This window comes from Akebia trifoliata, chromosome 7 (genome assembly GCF_017979445.1).
Source record: "Akebia trifoliata isolate Shusen 1 chromosome 7, ASM1797944v1, whole genome shotgun sequence".
NCBI classification, from domain to species: domain Eukaryota; kingdom Viridiplantae; phylum Streptophyta; class Magnoliopsida; order Ranunculales; family Lardizabalaceae; genus Akebia; species Akebia trifoliata.
The window spans coordinates 28817714-28836743 of NC_141381.1; the positions used below are offsets into that span (position 1 = coordinate 28817714).

Genomic DNA, 19030 nt, shown 5'->3' on the forward strand with positions numbered 1-19030 from the left:
ATTTTCTTATAATTTCTGTATGTGAACTTTGAAATATAATTTTAGGATAAATAATCGCAACTTTTTTTTTTCACATATCACTTACCATTATACAAGTCATCATCATTACTAAATTATCTAATATTAATGAGGAATGAGTTGACCTTGGGTTGAGCGTTTCATGCCTGACCTTGGTGTGGGCATGGGTTGGTATTTGTCAAGTGTGAGTTAGGCGTGGATTAAGGCCCTAACCACTTGGGTTGTAGTCCTAATACCTACGACACTTACATTCTCTTTAGGATTAAAGTAGTAAGAGGAAAAAATAATAAAAAATAATAAAATTGAAAGAAAGGGAGAGAGGAAAGATAATAAAGTGGGGTTATGTAGATCTCACTCCCTTATCTTAATCTTGATACTTCACAAATCTATATGTGCTGATTGTAGGGTTTCAGTTTCAACAGACCACTGTCATTTAAAAGGTAGTCATTGACTTAAATGATAGTTATTGACAATTTTAAAATCATTACTAATCGATGCCCTTAGATAGTCCAGGACTGTTGAAATTTTTTATAAGCTGTAACAGTAAGGACCGTCGTTGTGTTTTATTATTTAGATGGATAGAGAATTAGTGACTCGTGTGAAAAACATATTATCTCGATTGTGTAAATACGAAATCCAAAGGTTGGAAATATGTGAATCTAATAACAAAATTGGAGCTACTTATATAAAAAATAAGTTCTTATTACTGTATTTCATTTGTATATCAAAAACAAACATTTACTATCCAAAAACTAAAACACATTTACCTTTATCACTAATAAACAAAATCAATTAATGATGTTATTAAATAATAAAAAACCCGTAGTTGGAGGTAACTAACATCCCATTGAACATTGGACATTAGCATCACCATATAGCAACATATATATTGTTTTGAAGATTTTAGTCATCGTAATTTATATAAAACAATGAAATCATCATAATTTCCAATAAAACAGTGAAATCCTATATTTAGTGATATTTAGAACCTGTTTGGATACGTATAAAATATAACTATTTTAGTTCTGAAAGTAAAAAAGTTCGTTTGGATTCATTTAAAAAAATTATATATATATATATGAGTTGTGCTGGGGTGATGCAGGACTTACTGTGATTCTCACAATTCTAACGTGGACATGCACACATACCCATAGGTGGTTTTTACTTGTATCGCGAGGAAACACATCTATGATTATGTGCACATCCCACGTCTGACTTGTGAGAATCACAATAAATACTTTGTGTCATTTCAGCATTTTCATATATATATTAAAAAGTAAAAGAAAATTACTTTCTATTTTATAAAAATTATTTTCTCATGAAATTATTTATTTTCTATCGAATAAAAACAAAAGTAAGTTTGCATCAAAGAACAATGAAATCTAAGTGGGATCCACTTACCCATAAATGGAGAATCAGTGTGATTGGTGATTCCAACCAATGGATTCGAGTGTTCCAACGACTTAAAGCACCAATCAGACTAATTTTTGTATTGTAGGTTGGCTGCTGAGAATTTATGAAATCAAGGAACGCTGAACCACTATATACTAGATAATTACAGCAATGCCCCCACTGATGGGATTATTTGAAAAAAAGTGTAATGTGGGTGCCCACTCATAAAAATAGGGCACTTGTCATTGTTCTTAGCTACAAATTCTAGAATGATCCGTGACCCGTTTTTTTAGTTCAACAATATTGCATGATTTGATATTATTTAACATTTTTTTTTTTAAATATAACATTTTTCCTAGAGACTTTAATCAAGTTAACAATAATTATATATTTTTTTTCCTAAACGTGGTAGAATCTTCCAAGAATAGATATCAAAATGAATGTTTTACGAAAACAGTCATGTATCTTGCCAAAATTATGGGTCCAATCACATTTTTGATATATTTTTCAAAAGGTCATATACCCAATTTGAGATTTGTTTATTTTTACCAAAATGGGTATTCAATTGTACGGCTTAACTAAATTTACCTTTATACATTTTTTTGTTTTCAAATTCATATAAGTGAACAGTTTTTCTTTATCCTAAAAGGTATCGATTTAGTTGAATTTACTTTTATACCCTCATTTTCAATTTGAAATAAGCCATGTACACTAAATATATTTTTCGTGTCATGGGTTTTCATGGGAATGTGACCATAAAGCAGGTACCTGTTTTGATAAAATTAAATAAACATCAAAACAGATATATGACCCTTTTATGAATATTTTGCCAACATGATCGGACAAAAGTAATATTTGCAAAACTCATTATCTTTTTATTTTAATATACTTTTTTTTTCTCTGAGTCGTGACAATCTGATTCTCTTTTTGTTCGCTCCCTTCACAAAATCGTAGATCCTTTGTTTTGGGATATACAAGTAAAAGATTTATGATTTTATGAACTACCAAGTTAGGGAGTGTACAATAAAAAGAATCAGATTATTATTAGTCCTTTTTTTTTTTCCTTCTATCAAAAACTTAATTTTTATAAGAAAATCTTTTTGCTCACGTGCTCTCTATTGCGTGACATGTACAACTTAATGAGGGTTTTGCGCATTTGGTGATGCCTTAAATTCATGCGGATTAATGTGATTGATGGGTCCCAACCTCCCAAATCGTGTGAACTTTGTGAAGAAAAACTCTATGAGCGAAAAAAAATTTATCCTTATAGGAATGAAACAAAACCAATATACTTAATTAAATATCTAAACATTTTTCACCAAGACTTTGATCATGTTATAATTATTCTTTCTTACTTTGAAACTAGTTACTCCCTCTCAGTTTACTCTCAACCTTTGATTGACTTTTTTGAAAGAATTGTGATAATATGACTTGTCGGGTGGCATACTCAATTGACTTCATGACGTGATAAGTTTGGGAATCCTAGATTTGTACACCTCGAGATACATGACTGCACTTCACCATAAAAAAAAATGTATCCTGAGGGAGCCATGTATCCCGAGACATTAAGATCTACGATTCCCAAACTTGTCCACATCGAGGAGTCGATTGAGTATGCCACCTCACGAGTCATATTATCAAGACTCTTTTTGAAAATACACACACACCCCCCTAGAAAAAAAAAATTGTAGTCCATGGGGATTGTTGTAACTTGTAGAACCTAATTTTTAGGAACCCTAACGATGTAGACATGAAGTGAAAGAGGTGGGCCCAAAGATCACGAGCATATAAGCACAAAAGGACGGCTAAGAAGGTCATACACATCACTCAAGCCTCCGTATTATATTCATTGATGGTGGTCACACAATTACATTACCCATCAACCACATTCAAGTAAAATTAAATTTTAAAAGTAAAAAATAAATTAATAAATTAAATTATAAATATGTGTGGTTTTTATCTCCTATTGTAGCAGAAGAAATGATGCCTACTTGTTCATGTCGTGCAGAATGTATTAAACACAATAGTCCATCGACATATAGAACAAGTGACACGTGGCCGCATATGTGTGGTCATTGGCCCAAAACCATGATCGAAAGCCTCACGAGGAGTGAATCTTTTTTGTGGGGGCAACTATCAACATGCATGGCATGCACACGGGTTCTAAAATAGAGAAGAAAGAAGATACTAGTGACGTAAAGAAAATTCCACTCAATTCCAAGTCATTTTCATAGAATGTGGAGGGTATAAATGTCAATCTAGTTTTTTAATTTTTTTAAATAGGCAATCTAATTTTATATCTTATTTTTATAAGGGGATTGTTTGGTCATTTAAATATTAACTTAGATGATTTTGACGAAAATGACCTTGATAATAGTGGCACTAAATGTAAAAGAACGGGAATTTTTGGTCTTCCAAATTTGATGTAAAGAAACACTTTCCCCCTTTATAATAGTAAGAAGATGATGGGCGATCACTTTCTATAATTTTGTAAAGTTCCCGATTTAACAGAATTCGAGAATCCCTTATTGGTATTGATTAGAATCAGGTCGAACAAATTGACTGGCTGAGAATTGGAACTATTAGAATCGAGAATAGAAAAAAAAAGAATTTTTATTTTTTGAGATTCTAATCTCGATAATTTGAGCATTGAAACCAAGAAAATTTAACGATTTTAGTTCTGGTTAATTGAATCGGAACCGACTCTTTAAAACCCCTAAAAGGCTAACTCTCCCACAATCCCATTGATGTAGATAGTGTTGTCGATGAATCGAATCAGAGGTAGAATCGGTCCGTTAACTTAGGGCATAAAGGTAAATTTATAAAATGTCCATAAACATTTTCATAATAATAATAATAATAAAGACTGGTTCAATCACTTTGGCAAAATATATAGTTGTTTTAATAATTTCATAATTCAAAGGCCTATAATTTATAAGAACAGATTGGATAAGACTTGATATATTTCTCTTTCAAGGGTTCATTGTTTTCTTTTTATTTTATTTAAAAAAGAAAATTATTTCCATATTAAGAGAGTACTTCAAATTTTGATTGAAAATAGAGAGGTAAAAAAAGGGACTTTCTAACTACCAACTGACCTATGGTATCTGCTATTTGTTGCTGCTTATGAAGACAAAGTACAGAACTCTCACCCGTGAGCTTGCATGTGACACATCCAAGACTTGTTATAATCAGTGCCTTTCACAAGTTATTATAGACCACTCATTTGTCTCTTTGGCTTTTGCATGAAAAAAAAAAAAAATACACATATAATATAAATTTAAAAAATAATAAAAAATGAAAGAGAAGTCTTTAAACTAAATGCAATGATTTCCTAACTCGGCCGCCCCTCCCCCTCCTGACACACACACGCCACCATCATAGAACATTTGCTTCGGGAAACACATAACCATAAGTCTTTTCTTGTGTATCACAAAGCAAATGATCTACGATTCTATAATAGGGATGTGTGTCAAAGGAGGGCGTCATATTATCAAGACTCTTAAACTAAATATCAAAATAAAAGAAAATGTATAATTTTAGTTAGATATTGTGAGTGGTAATTTTTATGATATTTGAATTATTAATCACAACTTATTGTATGAGTTTTATTTCATGTTTAGAGAATGATTTCTTCTATTTTTGGTTCCATCAAGTCGAACTTGATGCTTCGATGTTGCAACATTTGGGTTCGACTATATAGATTCACAACATCCTTTCATGAGTATTTTTGGATGTCACGTGCAAGAAGCAAGCTCAACAGTCCCATAGTAAGGGTTAAATAAATACCAACCAATTGTCAAAAAAACAAAAAAAGTATTAATGAGTAAATAAATTAAAATAATATTACCAGAATAGAATAGAATAGAATAGATTGCTTATGTCTGCATTGTGTCATGAGTTTTCGAGTACTTCCTCTATTTAAACCCCAGCCCATCTCCCATATTGGCTATCAAGAAGAAAACTGTCTTCCCTCTTTCACTACCATTCTATTCTCTCTCGTCCAACTCTCTTTATCCACACACACACACACACACACATATTCACGTCAGGATGTATGGTTTTGGTCTAAAAAGTCTCACATTCACTCTCCTCTTTGTCTTCCTTGTTTGGTCATCAACCTTTGAACCTTGCAATGCTAGAAGAGGCAAGCATTGGAGGCAAAGTAGAGCTGCCTCTGCCTCTCTATCTAACAAAGGAAAGGGTAGTGGCCACCACAATGGTGGCTCAAACCCAACATCTCCACCACAAGGACCACGTCCATTGCAGCCACCGATTGGTGGGCATTCCCGCATATTCAATGTTTTAGATTTTGGCGCAAAGGGTGACGGACATACTGATGACACCAAGGTGATTATTATTATTTCTTTTTTTCTTATCCACGTCGACCCATCTAGCATTTTGGAGAATTCACTCTGGTTACTAAGAATTTTAATTTGAAAATTTGACCATTTTTTATTGAATTTTTTCATAAATTAAATAGTTTTACCTTAGGTAAGACGTGTTAATTGCATGATAATCATAAAGTGAAGGGAAATGACCATTTCTTAATTCAATGTTTTTATTCATCCATGCCAAAAATTTAGGTACATGGTGCAAATTAGCATATTGTGGGTCAGAATATGCTGAGGGTAATTTGGTAAAAAGAGTTATTACTATTGCCGCACCAGCTTTTACTAACACCACACCAACTGTGTGCAATTCTTAGATGATTTACATAGGAATTGGTGTGGTATTAGTACAAGTTGGTGTGGCAATAGCAGCTCTCTTTGATAAATTGGAAGCATATTATCCACTTGCAGGAGAAAATCCATGGTGTATAACATCAGATAATATATAATTAGAATACTAGAAAACTACAAGAGCATCAAGTGGGGCCCACTTGAAAGTTAATGGTTATAATTAAGGCCGTTTGGTAAGGATTCCAACACTAACTGTCGAACAGTTGTATACAAACTACCAGCATATACCTTGTGATCATCATTGTTTCTGTTTCTATTTTAAAATTCTGACTTATTTAGTTGCGGTGCAACGCAGGCTTTCCAAGCTGCATGGGCCGCTGCTTGTAAGGTAGAAGCTTCGACGGTTTTAGTGCCATCATCGTTCATATTCCTCGTCGGACCCATCTCGTTCTCTGGTCCCTACTGTGAATCAAACATTGTGTTTCAGGTAAATTCCAAACTATAATAATAAAAACATTAAGAACATAAATTTTGTGTTTGATACTAATCAAATTAAGGTTAAGAGAGTGGGACCTTCGATTAACGACCAGATTTCTTGCAGTTGGACGGTAAGATAATAGCTCCTACAAGCTCCAACGCTTGGGGTTCTGGCCTGTTACAATGGCTTGAATTCACAAAGCTGAGAGGGATTGCAGTACAGGGTGGAGGTGTCATCGATGGTCAGGGCTCGGTTTGGTGGAATGGTTCGCCATTAGATGATCCAATAGACGACGAAACACAATTGGTTGTCCCTATAGCCAACAATACTGAAGATGAAAACTCAAAGAATCCGGTAACCAAACTCAACTCCTTCATCCATTTCTACATCTCTGTATCATTTTTGGATTTTCTAGATTAATCTTATTTCCGACCATCACATATGGCAGATACGTAGTGAGCTTAGCGGAAAAATGCCAAGCACCAAGCCAACTGTAAGAACCGTTTCCTGAATCTTTTCATGACTATGAATTTGGAATTTTGAATAATTTTCTTGTATTCTGGTACACATTATCTGTAGGCGCTAAGATTCTACGGGAGTTATAATGTGACAGTTACGGGCATAACGATTTTAAACAGTCCACAGTGCCATCTGAAGTTCGACAATTGCATTGGCGTCCATGTCTTCTACATGAGCATCTCTTCCCCTGGTGACAGCCTCAACACAGATGGAATCCACCTTCAGAACTCCAAAGATGTGCTGATCCACAATACAAACCTCGCTTGCGGTAAATTTGATGCAAATAGAATGGCAGTTTTGTCTTTTCATGTTCCAACATAATCTAATAAGCACAACCAATCAAATTACGACGCATGGCAAATGGAGGGTCATAGATTAACGGCCTAGTAGACTTCATTTTTTTGTTTTTTGACACTTGTCGTACCCAGAGTCATTGATTGTCCATCCCATTTAGGATAATGTTTTGGGTCCCACATTCAACAAGATAACCCTTCTCCTTTCTCTTGTCTTCTTCATAACCAGAACTTGTACTCTCTCTTTTTCCCCCTTGTCTTCTTCCACAACAAGAGCAGATATTAAATATATATTAATAAAATATTGTCAGTAAAAAGAACACCAGTTCATTCCTATTCTTTTTCCCCTTCTTTGTTGTATTTCCTTCTCCTTTCCCTTGTATTCTTCACAATGAGAACTTGTACTCTCTTTTCTTCCCCTTGTCTTCTTCCACAACCAGAGCATTAAATATGTATATTAATGAAATAAATAAATTGTCAGTAAAAAAGAACACCATTTCATTCCTCTTCTTTTTCCCCTACTTAGAAAAGAACAATTACACAAATAATAGTCACATAAAGGAAGAATATGTATTCTGTTGTATTAATAAAATCGATCACAGCATGAGTCAGACACGTTTGACAAGGACATTTTTTGGGAGAGTTTTGGCTTATGAGTTGAGTCTGCTAATGTGATCTTCTAAATGCATTGTACAGGTGATGACTGTGTATCCATACAAACCGGATGCTCAAATGTATACATACACAATGTAAACTGTGGTCCAGGACATGGAATAAGCATTGGAGGGTTAGGAAGAGATAACACCAAAGCTTGTGTCTCAAACATTACCGTTCGAGATAGTATGATGCAAAACACGATGAATGGTGTCAGGATCAAGACATGGCAGGTAAACCCATCAAATTAACCTTTTCAATTCTTAATAGAGCTTCTATTGCCACACCAACTTTTGCTAACACCACCCCAAATGTATGCTAATTCTTTGGTGATTTACATATGAATTGGGGTGGTGTAAGCCAAAGTTGGTGTGGCAATAGAATCTCTCTTTCTTTATCCAAGTTGTGTTCTTCTTGTTCTCGTTTTTGATGAGCACTCCCTAAACCAAAATGTGAGAACTCAAAAGAAATTGATTAAAAACTCACTAAGTAAACATGGACTCAGAGACCGAATTTCTATTTTATTTCAACTTATATGCGTTGTTATTGCTACATTCAAATGATATTAAGAGGTTCAAATGTTTGTAGGGTGGCTTGGGCTCTGTTCAAGGTGTCATCTTCTCGAACATTCAGGTTTCCGAAGTTGAATTTCCCATTGTGATCGACCAATTCTATTGTGACAAGAGCACATGCAAGAACCAAACATCGGCAGTAGCTCTATCGGGAATCACCTACGAAAAGATAAGAGGGACATACACTGTAAAACCTGTACACTTCGCATGTAGTGACAGTTTACCGTGTGTGGATGTCACTCTAACCAACATAGAACTAAAACCCCAGCAAGAACGCTACCACTTATATGACCCCTTCTGTTGGCAGACCTTTGGGGAATTGAGAACTCCCACTGTCCCTCCAATTGACTGTTTGCAAATTGGCAAGCCATTAAGAAGTCGGATTCAGTCTGATCACGATTCTTGTTGAACCTGTTCAAGAATTTTATGGTGTATCCATGTGTGGTCGTGATTTTTTCGACCCCTTCACACTATTAGCTATACTAGTCTATTGGAATTACTGCTTACGAGTGTCACATCGGTTCTCATTTCAAGAGTATACAGATTGTAATTTCCTAGTGTTCTACAGTACCAGGGTGGATTTCTCCATGATCACCGTACCAATGGTAGTTTTTTCATCATATCTAGAGAGTACAGAGTCACTATAGATGGTACAGAGTCGACCTTTTTAGACAAAAGGGTGTAGAGACATATCTGTCTCAAATGTTTCAGTTAGTAAGGTTTTCTCTATAGATGATGTAATATATTTGGATTATCACAGATAAGATCCTTTGGTAAGTGGTATACGGTGCTTCATCCTTGAGGTCTATCCTGTGGAGGTACTCAAATTGGATCAGTGATCGATTTCAAGGTTTCGTCGTATGACTAATAATCTGAAGTGTTCCAACAAACATGGACAGGCAATACAAATAACATAAAAGAGAGTTCAGAACATATGGTTATGAACTTATACTCACATCCATGAATGCACATCAGACCATCATTTGATGCATTATCCTAAATGAAAAAAAAAGAAAAAAGCGGTAACCATTAAAAAAGATGCCAATAATGGAAACTCTTGGAAAATTAGTAATATTTGAATCAAGAATAATCATGAAATATACATATATATGGGGAAAATAGCTGATAGAAGTGGCTTCACTCACAATAAGGCATTTGGTTGTCAAAAGTGTTGTTTGATGTGTAACCCTCCAACACCTATCAGAACAAGAAAAATGGTCCATAACTACTAATAGACTCTTCAACATCCTATATTACTCACATGGCCCATGCACAACATTGGGATAGACCTGTATGACAGAAAAAAAAAAAAAATTATACCAATATATTTAAGAGCTAAAAAATTATTACCAATATATTTAAGAGCTAAAACTAGAAAAACTAGTAGAAAAGTTAATTGTATGTACGCAAGACTGTTAGAATGTCCGATTTGATAATCTTGGGGTTATGGTCATCCAAGAAGTGTCGACAAATCAAACAACCATTTAAAGGTAAGGAAAGAAAGACTCAAGTTCTATGGCCTCATACATGAAGAACGTTTTATCTTTATATATACCAGTGAATATCGCACATGCACTTGCACATGGTTAACATAAAAATAAAAATAAAAATTATTTAAGGGGTAGAATTCTGTATAATTAGTTTTTAGAGATTTCAGATAAACAGTAGAGCTTTATCTATAAAAAATAAACAATACATATTTATGAGCTGTCTTCATTCTATGTATACTTCAATGGCATGGAAAAATCATAATGTTGGGTTTAATGAATTCCTTGTGCCAGAATTGAGAAAATCTATGTACACATAGTAAACTCGGTAGCTGATGACTTACCCCAATGAAGTATTTCTTCAGTAGTCCTCCATCATCTCTTATGGGACCACTCAGTTCAATTCTAAAAAGAGAAAGAGGAAAAAAAAAACTCCCCAAACCTATATATAATAATCAGATTGCTCACCTTTTGGCTTCCATTGTGGAACTTCTCATGGGGTATTCATGGAAACATATAAAAGCAAGGATTATCTTTTTATCTGTCTTCATGTGCCTAACAGCATAGCAGAACTTCATTCTCATTATATATGGACCACCTCCATGTGAGAATCTCAAGTCCTGCTTACTCTCCTTCAATATCTATCTTCTTTCACACTCGAGGGATAGTCTGTGGCCTGTGCATTCAACTATAAATAAATAGAACTTTGATTTTTTCTTTTTTCTTTTTTCTAATGAAATATGTCATTGTTCCTTAATTCATGACTGTTTTCTAGGATACCTCCCAGACCTTTACCTCACACATGGATTTCCCATGGAAAAGACACCATGTGTCCCTGCCAAACCACCAACAGTGATGTTGGTAGGGACATGTTGAGCCGAAATAGCTGAAAGATTGGAAAACTCCCATTATCTAGTGACACTCAATTGCAACATTTGGCCCACTACCTTCTAAGCTTAGTGATGGGGAAACTTAACCCCAACTCTTTGGATTCATAACTTCTTGACGGCTCACTCTATGGTGGCTTTCACTTTGGTACCCTTTTTCTTTTCTAGGCCCCACCCTTAGATCACCCCTCCACAAATGCCCCTATGCACAATTTGTGGTGACTTTCACTCCGCAGCCCCAACTCTTTGGATTCAGAACTTCTTGATGGCCCACACTGTGGTGGCTTTCACTCTGGTACCCTTTTTTGAGGCCCTGCCCCTAGGTATCCCTCCACAAATGCCCCTATGCCGATTTTTGGTGACTTTCACTCCGCAACCCCAACTCTTTGGATTCATAACTTCTTGACAGCACACTCTGTGGTGGCTTTCACTCTGGTACTCTTACTTTTGGGCCCCTAGATCACCCCTCCACAAATGCCCATATGCCCAATTTGTGGTGACTTATCTCTGCAATCCCTATTTTTAGATCCCAAGTAACCCTTTACCCAATCGACCCCTTCTGAGGTTTGTAACCGAGACGTGGTGCTGGCTACAATACCCAATTATACGAACCCAACCAATACACCAAAAAATGCATAAGTGTTCATGGTGCGGAATGCTAAGCCCACATCTGTTTGGGGTCATAACAAGCAACCGACCAACCGGTTATATAATTATAGATTACCCATACATTTTCCAAATAAAAAGACCCCTAACGTTCAGATGAATTGTGAAATCTGGAAATTATGCAGAAAACATTCAACGATTTTCAGTATAAACAAGTCTGCCACACCTATAAAGAGAGAACCTACTTGAACTACGTCAAACATCTCATAGGCTAACTTCTAGGTTTTCGTTAAATGCTTCAAGGGAGAGATCAGCAGCTACAACCATAGCAGAATTATGATAATTTAGATCATCATAATGTCCAAAACCTTAACATTAAAGAGGGAAAAAACAACAACAAAAATAAAAACTTAAATGCTACTTTTGTAAGTGGAACACAGACTGAAACAAGAAATATAAATCGAACTCAGCGAAGAAAATATGAGCAAATCTGCAAATGTGAAGTTAACTTACGAGAAGCTACTTGATTTACTTTCATTGGAAGAAAAAAAAAAAAAAGAAGACTTTCGCCAGAGCAGAGACCTCCATTGATGGAGGAAAAATACTGGAAGCAGCGCAGGTTAGCGGGAAGCCTTGCCCAATGTTCGGCTAACAGTTAAAATGGGAGTAGTAGACAACTACGACTGGTAATTTTAGCTTTTTTATTGTGACCTTTTCTGGGTAAAATTGTAAAAAAAAGAAATTTACTGCCCTGCCAACTACTAACTAGGGGTGTCAATGGGTTCCATTTAACCTAAACCAAAAATCCCTTTTTATTTCAAGAGGGGGGTGGGGGGAATATATTTTAATTTCACATAAAGTGTTTAAATGAGTTTGAATAAGATGCAATAAATTCAATTTCGAGATGTAGCAAATTTGAGTTTGCGACATCTCTGGGACATCACTAATGCCAAAATGAATATTAAAAAAGTAGGGAGATATACTCAGTCCTATGGGACTTCTTTTAGGAGACTTAACCTACTCCATTGTACCCGAATACAAGTTCAATTCAAGAATTTCGGTAGGTTACCTACCATGCACGCACATTGACAAGAGTGGTTAATTTGCCCATCTGTTCATTATGATATTATCAAGGGCGGCGGAGTCACGATTTTCTTTTAGTGAGGGCAAACTTATAATTAATGGGAGGGAGAGAGGGAGGGAGGACATATCAATAATTCAAAATGCAGGGGTATCTCGAATTTAAGCATAAATTTAAGAGTATCTAAAATGTTCAAAAAAATTGAGTGGCAGCAATTGGCCCCAATGTCTCCTTAATAGTTTCATCTTTGGATATTATGGTATACAATGATATTACTTTAACAAAAAGTAGTATATCTAGCGAAATAGTTGATCGGAGCCAACAATGATACATGTCTACATCACCCAAGCACGAAATAAATAGAATTCATTATGATTTCGACACATACTAATGTCCTTGAGCATGATATTGATTGAATAATACCAGTAAATTGAGGGTATCTAAAATGCCCAAAAAAGTTGAGTGGGGGCATTTACCCCCAATGTCCCCTTAATAGTTCCACCTCTGGATATTATGGTATATAACGATATTACTTTAACAAAAAATAGTAAATCTAGTGAAATAGTTGATCGAAGCCAACACTGATGTGTCTACGTCACCCAAGCACGAGATAAATAGAATTCATTATGATTTCGACACATGCTAATGTCCTTGAGCATGATATTGATTGAATAATCCCTGAAAACTTAGTAAACAAATGTATATCTAATTTTCTCTACTCTAAATTCTTATTGTATCAAATTTTCTTTATTAAAATGCAATGATAAGTCATTGATGAGGCATTATGCAATCATTAGTTCACATAAATGAAGAACATAAATTAAAACCAAAACCAAGTTTTTGTTACGAAGGTAATTTCATTTGGGAAATTTTATTGACACAGCATGAACTCTAAGGGTGGGTCAAAGTGGAAACAAAATTTTAAAATTTTACGTTTAACATGAAGTGCCCAAAACAATTTTTTTTTTTTTTTTAATTTTAAGAGGTGCCTTTAGAGTTTCTTGGAGTGTCAATAAAATTACATTTGCCTTTGAAATCTTCACCTTCATTTATGTTTGAATTTGAATTTGATCCACATATCTAGTGTGCGGTGATGAAAAACAAAAGTGTTTATCGCCATCAAAGAGGACTAATTTAATCTTTGGCCTGTTATAATGAATTTTGGCGTGGAAATATAATTTCTGAAAGAGGGGTTAAAAGTAAAAACTCTTATCGAATAACAACTTAACGACAATAGCAGCTGTCGTCAACTCGTCATACCGTTATAACTACCGTTACAACTTTGAACAGTCGTTGTTTTCGGACATCTTATCCTCAACCAGATTACAAAAATCCAAGTTCACCTCAAAGCGATAACCAGAAAAACCGTAATAGGTTACACTTCAAAACCCTAGAATCACTATTTACATATCAACAAAACCCTAATAGAATCTTTACAAGGTCCACTAATGGCGGAAATTACAGAGAAAAACACTAGAATCATGTCAAGAAGAGTGGAATTACTGTTTAATCATCTCTTTCCACTTCATTCACCTTCAAACTCTTCTTCAATTCGTCTCTGTAACACTTCCACAAACGATAGCTACCATCGGATTCATGGAGAGGTTCCAACTCATGACGCTGAGTGGAGAACTACTTGTGATGAATCGGGAAAGGAGTTTAACGACATCATCTACGAGAAAGCTGTAGGAGAAGGGATCGCTAAGGTAGTTCCCCCTTTCCTTAAAATTTGAGTACAATTAGGTTGAAACGACTTGTAGTTATGATCAAGAAAATCTTAAAATGTGGTTCTTTTGTTTCAAAAAAAGCTTCGACTCATTCATTTCTACGTTGTTTGTAGATTACGATCAATCGACCAGAGAGAAGGAATGCTTTTCGGCCACATACGATTAAAGAGCTTATTCGGGCATTTAATGATGCTAGAGATGATAGTTCTGTTGGAGTAATCATTCTCACTGGGAAGGTACTTCACTTCATCAATGTTGTTTGTATTTGAGTACTAATAAGCTCTGTTTCAGCTTTCTTGCAATTTTTTGCAAATCTTAATCTCGATGGTATGTTTTGAGTTTGTAAAAGGATGTGTAATTTGTTTAAAATTTTATTTTGGAGGGATAAGCATTATTATACCGTTAAGAGGAAGAAACACAACATCAAGTGCTTGTGATGGAGTACTATTAAACTGTGAAACAACGAAGCAGTAAAAAGAACAAAAAAGCAGAATTTGCACACGAAAAACAAGGATTTACCTGGTTCGGCAGTGTGCCTATGTCCACGGATCAGAACAAGAACAATCACTATTTTCTTTCCTTGGTTTTACAGCCCTAGAGATCTCTATTTATAAAATTGAGAGTTACTAAATAGCGTCTATCTCCCCAAAAAATAGAAAAAGCCCCTTAAGAAGATATTATATCATTTCCTTTTTAGTAACCCTTAAAAATTAGTCCGGGTGCTGCCCCCTACACCCCCACAACTCAGCGTACCGCTAACAGACTACAAGACATTTACACAACATAAACTAAAATCTTCAAGAACAAACTCCAAGCCTTATCCCAAAGATTTGGTGTCAGGTATTATGTTTTACAGCCCAATCTTTTAAAAGTTTGCATCTTAATTGGCATTTCTGGAGGTTGTTCAAGAACTTGAACTTCATGTAGGAACTTGGGGGAATCAGAAACATGGAGATCTATCTTTTCTGATGATTGTTAGGAGTCCAAGAATGATGCTATTTTGATGTGTCATCCCAACAAGGACTTTCTCTGTGATCAATCACCTACTAGATTCAAGATATGTATTACAACATTTTTCAATTTGCTTAACAATAGTAATATTCAACCCATTTTTGTCTCTCCCCTTCCAATTTTATACCTAGGGATATACTTAATGAACCCACACCCTAAAATGCCACATGGCATACTAGAGGACCCACTGAGTCAAATTTTTTTGCTCACCCTTTGGTGCACCAACACTCAAAGGATTAGCTTATTAATGATTTCTAGCACTTAGATTTGTGCCTTTCCATGATTTATGGCCAAAAGAATGCAAATTGAGGTACCATTTTCATTTATTGAATTTTAAAGTTTATTCCGTAGGGTACGAAGGCATTTTGTAGTGGAGGCGATCAAGCATTGAGAAGCACAGATGGATATGCTGATTTTGAAAATTTTGGTCGTCTTAATGTTTTAGATTTACAGGTATGCCACTTGTATTTTGTGCAAACTTTTATTTTTTGGATTGTGTCTTTCACTTGGAAACTTCTCTCCACTGTTTCTTTTATGTGTCCCCCCCCCCCCCCCCCCCCCCCCCTTATACAGGTACAGATTCGCCGTCTCCCTAAACCAGTAATAGCAATGGTATACTTCTTCTTACCACTTTGCATTTGATATGTTTTTAATCCTTTTTTTGATGTATAAATAACTCTTCTTTATATCGGTACTAGGTTGCAGGTTATGCTGTTGGAGGTGGACATGTATTGCACATGGTTTGTGATCTAACAATTTCTGCTGACAATGCTATTTTCGGCCAAACAGGCCCAAAGGTGCTTATCTTTTACCTCACAGCTGATCATTCCCCATTTTTCATAAAACAAGTTCGTGGTTTATTTTGAGTGTTGTTCTATTTTGGTCCATGTAATTTTGCTATGGATAACTTTAAGTTGCACTACTTGTAGGTTGTCATTGATCATGATCTTTTATGCAGCCTATGAAGTTATGATTTTCTTGGCTTCAACACATAGGAAACCATCTTGCAATTATGAAGATAAACACATCCTCTTACTTCTATTGACAACTTCCTAACAAATTGACTTTGAAGACTCAAGTTCATATCACGTATTATTTCATTCGATGAGCTTGATAGTTGGTAACTACTTTGAGCCTCTATTCCAAGATTACTTTTTTGTCATTTCTCTATTGATCAATGATCAATTAATGAGAAATAAGGTAAGCATGAACAGAACTGACTTAAAAAAAAATTGCAAATATGAAACTTGTTTTAATCTGCTGGGCTGGATCTTAGACTACCAATCATTATACAGAACTGAATTGAGCTGTAATTACTTTTAAGAATGAATGAAGACTGTGTGCACCATTTGAGTGTATTCACCTAAAAAATAGTTCAAATCTTTGGCATTCCCTCTGGCATTAGATCAAATTGTTCTCTTTAAAAATAAAAATAAAAATTCTTTTTCTTTTGTGTGTGAGTGAGTACCCATTATCATTGATTTCTCCACAGAGCTTACCCTTGCTGTGAAACCTCTATTTTCATGGCAGGACTACTTGAAAAAATGATTAGTCCTTCCCCTGCTACTGAAATTGTCTTCTCTGAAGTGTTCTGAATCTGTCATGGGTTAATATTGTTTTTCATGTTAACAGAACCTATATGTTTTACTTTCTTGCCTTTACTGTCCACTACAATTCATATTCAAGCAATACAGGTAGAATGCTAGAATGGTATTATTGCTTGGATCACAGTTTATGGATAAAGTGTTGGACTCCGATTTTTCTTCATGCTATGATCATAATTCCTTTTGTGCTATGTTATTGCAGGTAGGAAGTTTTGATGCAGGTTATGGAAGTTCCATCATGTCTCGCTTGGTGAGTAAACCAAATTATTCATTTTAATGGAACTCATGTACTCATAAATTTTTACTGTTAACCCGAGCATGTATAAACTTTTTCTTTTAAATCATAGAAAGGAATATAACATGGTAGAATCAGACACAGCATTGGCACTCTAGCCTTTACAACCCCAGGTGAAACTCAGTTGGATGTTGCACTCACCACACAGGACAGAGAGTGAAGACTTAACCTTATATATATGGATAGTGGTGCATGATGGACTTGTTCTGCACAAAATTGAATGGAGGAACAAGATCCTTTCATGTACCCCAATTTTTTTGGGGTAAGGCTTTGATAATGATGAGTGGGAGTTTATTATTTTTTTTACAGGTTAATGTTGTACTTTTCTTTTTGCTCCCTTTATTCTATGACTTGATTAATGGTTGACCAGGTTGGACCGAAAAAAGCACGTGAAATGTGGTTTCTGGCACGATTCTACACTGCTTTTGAAGCAGAGAAAATGGGACTGGTGAATATTGTAGTACCGGTAAGTTCCTTGCTAAATTCAACCATTTTGAGGGCTATATAAATATACAATTTACCTGGCTAAACAACTCGAAAATAAAGGGGGACTCTTCAATTGGCGTGCCTTCCCCTTTTATATGCAATAGGTATGTTGTTTATAATTCATATTAGTGGTCTCTTAGACTAAGAACTTCATTTTTCATCGTATTTGATAGTAGTGGTTAACTTCAATGAAAGTGAGAGGAAGAGAGGATGTACTAGAATTCATTTAAATAACAGGTCATTCATAGCCATTCTTTCAAGAAAAATGGGAAGGCCGCTGAAAAGGGGAGAGAATCCATGGATTTGTTTTCTTGAATTAAAATGTGTTAACAAGAATTAAAAAAGAGGTGTTGTATATTATTCGATGGGAAAGATCCATAAATGCATAAATTCTCTCTCGTACTTGGAGGCTGTAATATGTAATATTAGTGAGATTTCCTAATGATTCATGGTTTCCTGCTTTTGAACAGCTAGAAAAATTAGAACAAGAAACTCTAAAGTGGTGTCGGGAGATACTGAGGAACAGCCCAACTGCAATTCGGGTAATCAAATCTTCTCTAAATGCAGTCGATGACGGCCATTCCGGCCTTCAGGTAATTTCAGGACAATTACATAGCAATGAGGCTGAATTCAGTATAGCTTCCAATATAACATACTATATGGCCACACAAGTTCAAACACCACGAATCCCACAATGTAGACTGTTTGAGCCCTGTAATGGAAATAATTGACCTTTTGTCCACTCATGCCAACCTGGTTCAACCATTCCGGATGGATGTTTCATGGCATGAACAATTGACATTAGAAAATCATTTTCATCTCTAAGATCCATAGTTTTTACTTAGCTTTTCTTTTTTTCATTGCAATTATAGGAGCTCGGTGGAAATGCTACACTCTTGTTTTATGGCACAGAAGAGGGAAATGAGGGGAAGACGGCATATATGCAACATAGACGCCCGGATTTCTCAAAGTTTCCCCGACGGCCTTAGTGATGGTGATTGTCACCTATTTAATTTATTTTTCTTTCATTTTCCAATATACGCTTGTAACTTGTAATTCAATCCTTAAGTCTTAAGGAATAGTTATCAAAACCAATTGAGAAATAACAAAGGGAAACATCTTTGATTTGTATTCTATTCTATTTCTTTTTGTATTTTTGGTATTTAATATGGTAGCATTCTTATTGGATTTGGTCTAGGTACTTGATGAAAATATTAGTAGTAAGGTCTATGGTATCT

The 19030-nt window shown here is 35.3% G+C and overlaps 2 protein-coding genes and 1 long non-coding RNA gene across 6 annotated transcripts; 2 read left to right on the forward strand and 1 right to left on the reverse strand.

Moving 5' to 3' along the window:
* Window positions 1-5356: 5356 nt before the first annotated feature.
* Window positions 5357-9372, forward strand: LOC147398829 (Pectin lyase-like superfamily protein). Its single transcript, XM_086448163.1, has 7 exons — window positions 5357-5760; window positions 6448-6579; window positions 6694-6924; window positions 7019-7063; window positions 7150-7357; window positions 8079-8269; window positions 8625-9372. The coding sequence occupies exons 1-7, from the start codon at window positions 5464-5466 to the stop codon at window positions 9015-9017; spliced, it is 1497 nt and encodes a 498-aa protein (XP_086304289.1). The 5' UTR covers window positions 5357-5463; the 3' UTR covers window positions 9018-9372.
* Window positions 6224-12364, reverse strand: LOC147398830 (uncharacterized). Of its 4 annotated transcripts, XR_015180047.1 has the most exons (5): window positions 12102-12364; window positions 11834-11905; window positions 9754-9897; window positions 6666-9604; window positions 6224-6554 (listed from the first exon to the last, which is right to left on the reverse strand). It is a non-coding gene; the product is annotated as an uncharacterized LOC147398830 (long non-coding RNA). The 4 variants fall into 4 exon arrangements; XR_015180045.1 differs by lacking the exon at window positions 11834-11905 and having other exon boundaries at window positions 12102-12362; XR_015180048.1 differs by lacking the exon at window positions 11834-11905 and having other exon boundaries at window positions 9754-9805; window positions 12102-12361.
* A 1613-nt stretch (window positions 12365-13977) lies between these two features.
* On the forward strand, window positions 13978-18928 carry ECHID (enoyl-CoA hydratase/isomerase D). The gene is made up of 9 exons (XM_086448164.1): window positions 13978-14375; window positions 14510-14632; window positions 15759-15860; window positions 15981-16019; window positions 16106-16204; window positions 17214-17261; window positions 17677-17772; window positions 18263-18385; window positions 18665-18928. The coding sequence occupies exons 1-9, from the start codon at window positions 14118-14120 to the stop codon at window positions 18779-18781; spliced, it is 1005 nt and encodes a 334-aa protein (XP_086304290.1). The 5' UTR covers window positions 13978-14117; the 3' UTR covers window positions 18782-18928.
* The last annotated feature ends 102 nt before the right edge of the window (window positions 18929-19030 follow it).